The sequence below is a fragment of the Cynoglossus semilaevis genome, chromosome 20 (assembly GCF_000523025.1).
Source record: "Cynoglossus semilaevis isolate Cse_v1.0 chromosome 20, Cse_v1.0, whole genome shotgun sequence".
Lineage (NCBI taxonomy): Eukaryota > Metazoa > Chordata > Actinopteri > Pleuronectiformes > Cynoglossidae > Cynoglossus > Cynoglossus semilaevis.
The window spans coordinates 12,355,863-12,366,007 of record NC_024326.1 but is presented as its reverse complement, the minus strand read 5'-3'; the positions used below and the strand labels follow the sequence as shown (position 1 = coordinate 12,366,007).

The 10,145-nt window shown below is 44.0% G+C and overlaps 1 protein-coding gene across 1 annotated transcript in view; it reads left to right on the top strand.

Annotated features, from left to right (window-relative positions):
• The window catches only part of LOC112488693 (BMP/retinoic acid-inducible neural-specific protein 3), an 18,182-nt gene extending 12,951 nt beyond the window's left edge, over positions 1-5,231 (top strand). Inside the window, exons 3-4 of the mRNA XM_025066174.1 lie at positions 1,574-1,880; positions 2,887-5,231. Of these exons, the coding sequence (XP_024921942.1) occupies positions 1,574-1,880; positions 2,887-3,708 (1,129 nt within the window). The 3' untranslated portion in view covers positions 3,709-5,231. The remainder of the gene's footprint in view (positions 1-1,573; positions 1,881-2,886) is intronic.
• The last annotated feature ends 4,914 nt before the right edge of the window (positions 5,232-10,145 follow it).

Here is a 10,145-nt window from a genome sequence, read left to right as displayed (position 1 = left end):
GGGGGGGGGGGGGGGGGGGGTCAATCAATAGAGGTGTGTGATAAGAGGATGTTATAAGACAAAGTGTGAAATCCTAATCAGGCTGTAGTTTTAGAACAACTCTGCGCTGCCCTCAGTTCAACAGGAACGCCGACTGAGAACTGGCTGTAATAAAAAAGGCCGGCAATAAAAACGCCTCACTGTGGATGAGCTGTTATTCTAACTTAGGGTTTATTAAAAGGCCAGAACGTAACGGCCTGAGGGGCTTCAAGATCCACGGAACGGAGGCCGGTAAGATAAACACGGGGACACGGGACCATTAGCTGGTTTATCAGCCAATAAATTGATTTGGAAATCAATAACAAAGGGAGACAGGAAGCCGTCGCAGAGCGGTCGGCCATCGCCGCGAGCTGTTCTTCTGGTTACAGTCAATGGCAGCGGAGGTCAAAGGTCGTGGTCTCCGCTATTTTAATTATCGCTGCTTTAATTTGTTCTTAAATATTTAAGGAACTGTTTTTAAGACACGTTGGTGATGACAGTCGTCGAGCAGTTAACTAGTTAACTAGTTAACTGTTAGCCTGGAAATGGTTCTAAAGATCATAACAGTTCATAACAGTTAATAACAGTTATACATTAACAGTTGTCAGACATTTTTGATTTAGTTTTTAGTCCCAAAAATCAATACAAACTATAAAGTATCTATACTTTTTTAGATGATTTTAAATTTGAATCAGATTTAATGGAACCAACATAATGTGTAATATATTCATATTTTTAAAAACATGTTTAACTCTGTTTACTTAGTTTGTTTTTATTAAAATTTCATCATAACTCTGTTTACTTAGTTTGTTTTTATGGCATTAAAATTTCATCAAACTGTGTTTTATTAAACATTTGTACGTCCTGCCCTGATTCGTTTCCCATCATCCTTTGTTTCCCTTGTTTTTTTCTTTTTCCTCTTGTTTTTATCTGAGGATTTGTTGCATCAATAAATGTCATCATCGTTCGACTTTGGCCCCAGACAACTCCTCGTTTATTTTTCATCTCGTAAAACAAGGATGTCTTGGACGAAGAGTAAAACAATACCGCTGGTCCAGACCGACATAATTTAACTCAGCGTTTGTTGAACGTAATCGTCCGTCACGTCGTCCGTTTACCTGTCTGTAGATGAAGGTCCTGGTTGTTCCCACAGCTGCCGTGTTGGTGCTGTAACCACGTCTGTGTCTGTTCAGGCGGCTCAGCAGCAGTTCTTCCGTCTCAGCGTGTTGCTATATTTACGGCACCAAAGTGGACAAATATTTATGGATTCCTGTGTTTTCTCCTCCGTCGCAAACATTCCACGCAGCCGCTTGTTACCAGATGTCACAGTCAGTGAACGCCTCTGACGTGTTCAGACACCAAAGGGAGAAATTAAATTAAATACGACGTTTGGTTTTCTAAAAATACCAGGTTCAAGTGCGGAGTTGACCTTCAGAGGTCACGGAGCGATGATGGAGTCTGGGTTTCCTCTTGATTGACAGAATGGTGTCGCTCTCTACTCTGTGCTGGTTTATGTTAACTTTGTTTTTACCCCCCACCCCCTCCCCTCCTGCAGGTCTGTTGGGTTTTGGTTAATCAGGGCCCAGTCTCTTTTGTACTGCTACGAGCACGGGGTCCTGGGCTCCTTCTCCGAGGAGGCGAGGAGCTGCAGCTGCCCGGCGGAGCAGCCCACCTGTCAGGGTGTGATCCCCTGCGTCGTGGGCACCTCACCCACCTCCTGCTCCTCCTGCGCCAGTGACAACGCCACCCGCTGCGGAGCCTGTCATCACGGCAACTTTCTGCTCCTCGGCTCCTGCCACCCGAGCATCGCGGCGTCCCTGGACCACTACTTGAACTTTGACCTGGACATGCCAGATGCAGAAGTATGTAGACGCTGACTCCAGTTCATTTACACTGATCCTCTGTTGAGCACATGTTGAAAATAGAAGTGGTGTAAACACACACTCTGTGACTCTGTGACTCTACTGTATTTCATAAGTGCAGTATTTTCCACGGCTCTTGTCAGTAATTTAAACTTTTAGATAACTTTCCTTCTGCTAAAGCGTGAACATACGCCACCCTCTCACTCTGCTACCTGAAGAAAAAATCACTGCCGAGCTCCAACCCTCCCACAGCGTTCACACCGACAGCCTGGAAGCTTCTCTCACGTCACCACATACTTTGAAACTTTGGAAGGCAGCGGTTATTCTTGACGCCAGTTTGGGACGGAGGCTGCGGTGCAGCCAGCTCACACGGCAGAGTCGTTAAAAATACAGCAAATCACACGCCTGTAGAAGACGTTTCCAACATCTTAGATTATGTCAAAGTGATATCAGACGGCCCTGAAGGGGAGCCAGAGGAGTGGGTTTCATTTAACGGCTGAAACTGAAGTTTTAGAATCAGTGAAAATGACTCTGCAGTTAATGAGAAAACTTGGCCAGTTCTGAATAAATGTCAGCGGTGCTGTAGCTAAAGTTTTTTTTGGACGTAGCCCCCTTGCTCTTGAGAAGTGGCACTGCAGCCAAGACAGCTTTTCTGGGTGGCTTTTCTACACTTTCTATATATAATACATGTCTGAGCTCGGAGTCTGCCAGACCCGTGTCCCTAAGCAAACAGCACACATTCTGACACAGTTTCATAGTTAAAGTTAAAGAAGAAAAAACGCTATTTGACACAGTTTTCTAAAAAAATAATAATAAAATAAGTTCTGGAAATAAACGCTGATTCAGCTGTCAAGAGTTTAAATGTTTTTAAATCCATCAGACAGTTGTGTCAGGTGGTCAGCTGTATCAAAGATCGTATTCATTTCAATGTGAAATGTACTGACACTGTGTGTGGAGGTGGTTTTTAACCAACTAGTCTCCCTGTATTTGCCCCCTCCCCCCCCAGGTGAAGTACCTGCTCCAGGGTCTGGACAGTAGAATAGAGGTCCACGCCATCTACATCAGCAATGACGTGCGTCTGGGAAGTTGGTTCAATCCTGGCTGGAGAAAGAGAATGTTGCTGACACTGAAGAGCAACAAAAACAAGTCCAATCTCATCCACATGCTGATGGGCATTTCCTTCCAGATCTGCCTGACTAAGAACTCCACACTGGAACCTGTGCCTGCCATTTATGTGAATCCTTTCGGCGGGAGTCACTCGGAGAGCTGGTTCATGCCGGTCAACCATCCCGACTTCCCGGACTGGCAGAGAACTCGACTGGACGCTGTCGTCACGGCGCAGTGTTACAACTGGACCCTGTTCCTCGGCAACCAGTGGAAGTCCTTCTTTGAAACGGTTCACATTTACCTGAGGAGCCGCATCATCACGGATGATCCCACGGTCAACGAGACCCTCTTCTACGAACCCTTGGACTTGGACGACCAGACATCCAACATGGGCTACATGAAGATAAACACACTCAAGGTGTTTGGCCACAGCCTGCACTTTGACCCCGAGGGCATCAAGGATCTCATCCTGCAGCTGGACTACCCCTACACACAGAGTACCCAGGACGCCGCCTTCATGATGCTGTTGGAAATGCGGGACCGGATTAACCGGCTGTCTCCTCCGGCGCCGCAGCCTCTGGACCTGTTTTCTTGCCTGTTGCGCCACAGACTCAAGGTCTCGGCCGGAGAAGTGGCTCGCATCAAGGAAGCCCTGCAGCTTTTTAACTCTAAGCTTCCCAATGCCTCCCCTGAACCTGAGCTGGCGCAGCTTTGTAGCTAGCTAAGCAGCTAAGAACATAAGCCGGGTTAGGGACGATGCCTAGGAGGGAAAGACTGAGTCGGTACCTCGGAGATAATGGTGGACTCGTGTGCCGACTCCCACTAGGCTTGTTTTTTTTTTTGAGTCAGATTTTCTGGATTAACGGAACCAGCTCATTACACCGACTGGGTGTTTCCTGTATTTTCTAAAGGTGGGTTTTCTGTTTCCACTTTTTTTCACAAATTGCTACCAGAACACACACAAAAAAAAACAAAAAAACTTGAAAGTGGATCTGAAGAGGAGCAGCGGACGTGTTGGATGCCTCACCCGCCTGGAGGCTGAGGTTTGTTGTCTGTGGCCCTGGTTTACAGACTGATGAAGTGGCTGAGGTGAGTTTCACTGACATTCACAGGGTAACGAATAGAAGCTCTGGAGAGATGATGTCACTGAAGAGAACAGGAAGGCCCTGCCATGAACAGAAGAAGCTCATTTTAATATATATATAGCTCTATAACTCTTGAAGTGGTTCTTGAAGTGGCTTCACCTTTTCTACAGCTATTTTCTTGGAAACAGCAGATGGGGAATATATCACGTGTGTTGAAAGAGTTATGTTATGGTTGATCAACCTGAACCCTGCTACTGTCTTTGAATTTATCTTCTTTTTTTTTTTTTTAATTCCTGCCTTTTTTTCCTCTTTGGCCTCTGAGTTTTCAAATTCTCCTTTGCTTAACATTTGGGCGTGAAGCCAGTTAGTAATGTTGTGTCTATGTTAGTGAGTGATGGCCAAAAGAAGGTAAACACGTATGCATTTTCAACAGAAAAATATAGGGGCGGGGGGGAAATGTTTTTTTTTTTATTTCATTTTATTTTATTTTATTTCCTGATGTGTTCATGGAAAGTTGAACGACAACAATGCTGTAAATAACGCTACATCTACCTGCAGGTGTGGACAAGTGCACAGTGCTTTTTAGTTAAATGACTGCAAAGACCAAAAAAAATGTTTATTACAAAATGACTTCATGCCTTATATGGAACTTTAATGTAAAGACAAGAAGCACATTTGATTTCCGTGGCTGGCGTTTCCAGTGGAGGGCGCTGTTTCTTTTTCATATTTCAGTATTTGGACCAGTGCAGAATGGCAGACAGATTTCTTTTTTTTTCCCAGGACCATGTGATGAAGTCGGTTTTCCGTGTAAATGCAAGTCAATACTTTCTGCGGTGTCTCTCTGTCACTCGGTGAAAACGCTCGGCAAAACCTTCTCCCAACAATTAGACAAAATCCAAGTGACCGACGTAATTCAGACGTAATTTTTTTTCCTTGCTGTCGTTTGGTTGAGTCTCAGGTCAACGTTTGTTTTTGTTCTTTTTTTTTTTAACCCAAACAGGAGACTTCTACAGGGTGGAGATGATTTGCATTTATTTGACTAATTTCTCACTGACGGTCAGTAAACCTTGTATGTCATTTTTAGCTGTTCTTCTGTGCTCAGCTTGCTTAAGTAAAAACAAAGTGGTTTATCAATCTGGTGTTGGTTTCCTTTGTATGAACCATAGAGTCATGTGTTGTGTGTTACAGCAGTGGTTGGACAATTCATGGTGGACTCTGTCCTTTTTGGCCACTGTGAAGTAAAAAAACACTAAAATATTTTTCATGTTGTGTGTTACAGCAGTGGTTGGACAACTCATGGTGCAGCAACCTTTTTGGCCACTGTGAAGTAAAAGCTTTTCACTATTACTATTGATAACAATAACCATTAAAAGGATTAAGATTGAAAAAAGCAGAAGAATCCTGCAGGGCTCTGGGAAAGACTAGAAGCTATTGGCCAGAGGCAGGACAGGTCATCAGTCCTCAAAGGAGGACGCTGTCACAGATGGTACTTCCTGGCTTACATCTTGTGGATTGCTGCCGTTGAAGTTGCCCTTCCCTTCTATCTGTGTCACCTCAAGAAGAAGTTGGAGGTGAGAGCTTTCATCAAGAGTCGGTCTGACTTTTCATGGAAAAGTGTAAACCAATCTATTTCTTACTTCAAAGGTCAAAATAATAGGGTGAACTTCTTGGTGCTGATGAAGAAAACTTTTTGACCAGAAGACAAAGATTTCAATTTCTCACTCTGTCTCTGTAACACAGAGCCTGGCAAAATAAAGCAGTGAAATGAGCTTCCTCTGCAGGGACGGACGCCTCGGTGTCAGAGGAGGGTTGGAAACCTCAGACGCTCCGCGGAGGCTCGCAGTGAGCTGTCACTGCTCATTTGGAGTCTCCTTTAGTCCAGGCTCCGGCTCTGGATGTCTTTAGGATTTCTTCCCTCCGAGGTCATTGAAGCCTGCCACTTTAGGAGCAGACACCGGAACAGGCACTTGGGAGAAATTACAACTCTCAGGTGGCTTAATGGTGCGGCAGTGTCCCCTGAAGGGGTTGGTGAAAGGGGCTAATCAGAGCAGAGACAGGTGTCCCCTGTCATCTGGACCTGGACGAGCAGAGGGAGACGGAGGTTAGCTCATCTAAATGGTTCTACCGCCTCCACCTCACACACTGAATACTTTCATGTACATTTTTTTAAGGAAAAAAAAAGGAAGGAGAGTGAACTCCTTGTCTGCTTTTAACCCATCACCGAAGTGAACAGTGGCAGCTTTGAGTACCCAGAGGGCAGTGTGGGCACCTCAGTGGTAACTTGGCAGCTGGTGGAGTCGAACCTAAAACCTTCAGGACCCAGGTCCTCTTCCTTAACCACTAAGCCACAACTGCCCCAATCGTGTTGTAGATCCAAGGTTCACGTCTTCAATGGAATAGAATGGACCAGGACGCAGCCTGTTGGACAACAGCGTCTCTGACCAGTCAGGTGACACTTTACTGACTTTACTCTTTCAATTAGATTTCAGTTTACAGACTTGACATTATTAAATTGAATCTCAGCTGTGTTCCAGAAAAACAGGGTAAGGAATTACTGTTTTCAGGGCAGCAATGTGAGTACCCATAATGCCCGGCTTCCAGCTAGGCTAACAGAGTGTAGCTAACTCCAGGGCCTGACCAGGCACATCCTCTCACTCACTCGTCCCTTCATCACCTGCTTCTTCATACATTTCAGAGTCATGGTGCTGGAGCTGGAGCTGATCTCTGCAGTCATGGATCCATGCTGGTCAGTACTGATGTGATTCAGACAACCGTTCACACTCACATTCACACCACACTCAGTTTAGAGTGAATAAATTAAGCCTAATTCTGCCTGTTTTTTTGTAATGTGGAACAGTTCGACCAGACCACCTGGAGGAGGAGACCTCGACCCAAGACTCAAACCTCCAACCGTTGATCTTCTAAGTGTAAGGTAAGGCAAAACACCAAGTCACCCTGTCGCCCCCTGCCTGATGATGAACAGAAATTCACAACAAAAAAACAACAAAGATTAACAGTGGCAGTTGTAAATCAATACCTCTGTTTTTTTCAGACAAATTATTTGGAGTGAATGATTAGAAAATAACAGTCTGTGAGTTAATTAACGGCTTGATTATGATAGAGATGAGACTCAGCGTTCAGTAGGAGTTCATCAGACTGTACGAGCCGTGGCTGAACACAGACTCACCTCCCTCCACCTGTCTCCTATTGATTTGTTCTGACCCGAGGAACTGGAGCTGGGCTCCGCCTGACGATAGGTTAAGACGGGTTACAGTCTTGACAGGAGGCTGGTCCCTCGGAACAACGGGAGGATTGACAGGAGGCTGGTCCCTCGGAACAACAGACGATCGCGTCCGTGTCTGTGGTCGATAAGGAGCTCCACTGTTAACCTTACATCTAATCTGATATACAAATATTTTCATATATGTATACATATATGAGTCCACATATATTTATACATATATGTGTATATATATACTATATATTTCATCCACCCCTTAGCTCTGATGGTTTTTTCGCACTCCTCTGTTCCTTCTATTTTCTAACTAAAATCAGTGCTAATTGGATTTCGTCCGCGTTGTTTTTCTCATCATAATTTTTATCCGCCGACTAATGTTTAGGTCAGGTTAAAATAACCGACAAAAATAAATAAATAAAAACCAAACCTGTGTTTTTGTGATGGCCTACTTAGACTTGCGTTTCACACACACCTTTTTTCAAAACTAAAAATGTAAAATCACAGTGCTTCTCTGAAGCCTATTTATTCCCGGCACCGGAATGTGTTCCTGAATCTGCACCTGGGAATGACATTGCAAAACAGCCAGAATAAATCACCCCCCCCCCTGCCCCACCCCACCCTCCAAAATGTCGGCCTAGTATTAATGTGTAAACTTCCAATTACCCTCTGCCCCACATAATAAGATGAATGCTGTGTAATATAGGGACAGATATGTTTTTTCTTTTTTTTGTAAGATAAAAAGCCAATTTCCTGAGTTGTCAGGATGTTAAAAAGGAACCAAATGCACACTGTCACATTACATCAGACATCAGGCAAAGAAAAAAGACAGGACTCTGATGATTCCTCTCCCCGCTGCCCTTTGCGTGACCACCACCCATTTCACCCCCCCCCCCCCCCCCCAACACTGTAATGAGTTAGAGAAGGAGTCACTCTGCATTGGTTTAATAAACACTTCTTCATCTCCAGCGTGGCACCTCGGAACCAGCAGCAGGTTTGCCCTTGGGCTAATCTTCAGGCTTAGAGACGACAGCCAATTCCTCACAATTCTGTTTAAACAGCAAACCACAAAACTTTCAATTCCCCCGTGGAGTGAGGGGAAGTGAGGGTGACTGAGACGGGGGGGGGGTGACAGAGGAAGAAATGAAGAAAAAATAAAGTCAGGAGAAAGTGTACGGCGTGGAAAAAGGGTGAGCGGGTCGGAGCGCTAGTCCCCGAGTGATTTATGGTGTTTAGAACGTCAGGATCGTTGGAATTAATGAGGTAGAAGTGGTGACTTGGACATGTGTGCATGTGTGGCTGCAGACGGTGGTCACGTGCACCTGCGGGTCATTTGACAGAGTCATCAATAACGTGGTTTGAAATGACTTTCAAAATGCACCATTGGCAGTAGACGGGACGATGCACTTCATGTTTGAAGCCTGTGGAAGTGGGCGACACCTGGGCCGACCTTGACGGAGGAAAGGAGGACAGACTCAGGCGTCCTGTGTGAGGAAGTGTGGCCTTCTGGGAGCCACAGTGAATATGTATAAAATCAAAGTAGATTTACCAGATTAATAAGTGGTTGAATTTAGATAAATTTAAAGATTGATTTAAATGAATGTTGTGATGTTCTATACCAACAGTAGCTGATGATTGGTTAAAAAAGTTTAGAGACAGAACTGATCGTTTTAGTTGGTTGAAGGACAACAGGTTAGGGAATAAAGAAAAAAGCCATGTCTGACGTGTATGAACAGCTATGACAAGTATGAGTTGGTTGAAGGACAACAGGTTAGGGATTAAAGAAAAAAGCCTTAAACAAACAATGTCTGACGTCTATGAACAGCTATGACAAGTATACATTGTTATCATTTTATTTTTTTTATTCCTAAGATTTGTTTTTTAAAGACATGGCAATCTGTTAAAACCTCTCAAGGTTTGCAAACTATTTATTTATCCCCAAAACTAAAGAAAAAGGTGGAGAGCATGACCTTCGATGAGGCGTTGAAGCAGGTTATGATGGATTTAAAAAAGAAAAAAAACTATTTTATTGTAGCACGGCTTGCCAGAGTTTAGACTTTTAGGAAGGACACGGAACGTAACAGCTTTGTTGTTGTCATTCAAAAATGACTTTTTTCAGATAGTTTTTGGTTACTGTCACTTTAAGGGGGATTCAAAGTTTTATTAAAAATATTTTTTTCATCTGACTCCCGTGGCACTTTCTTGTACTGAGGTGAGCTTTTACAGCTTTTACAGTGTCATTGGAGCTTGAAACGTGTCCAAAAAAATAAAATTAATTTTTTTCCAACTTTGCTCATTCCTAACCCTGACCATCAGCTAATTTACTGCAGACATGAATGGAGTAGGAAAGAATGAAGTAGTAGGATGCAGTAGTATTCTCCCTTTAAAGTATAAAGATGACCATAAACCATCTGTGTTTGAATCTGTGCTGTGATGGCGCCACACAGTGGTGGAGTGGTTAGTGCTGTTAGTTTGACCACCAGGGGTTGGGGCTAATGTTTGCCTCCTGGTGCTAGGACTTTGCAGGATGAGGTTAATTATTGCCTCCTGGTGCTAGGACTTTGCAGGTTAATTATTCACTCTAAATGTCCACGCTGGGACTGGCTCCCAGGTTTGGTTTCCTAAAACGGATTCAACCGTAGAAGACGAACAAACAGATGAATGAATGAATGTGAAATCCTGAAAAACTCAAGTACCATTAGTAATACTCCTTGGTATTCCTCTAGTACGCACCGCAGCTAAGCTGCTACTGTTTCCAGGGAACATTAAAATGCAGATGGCATGAATGTTTCATTATAAGTGCTCACCAGAAATTCTGAGACAAAGAAAAGAAGAGGA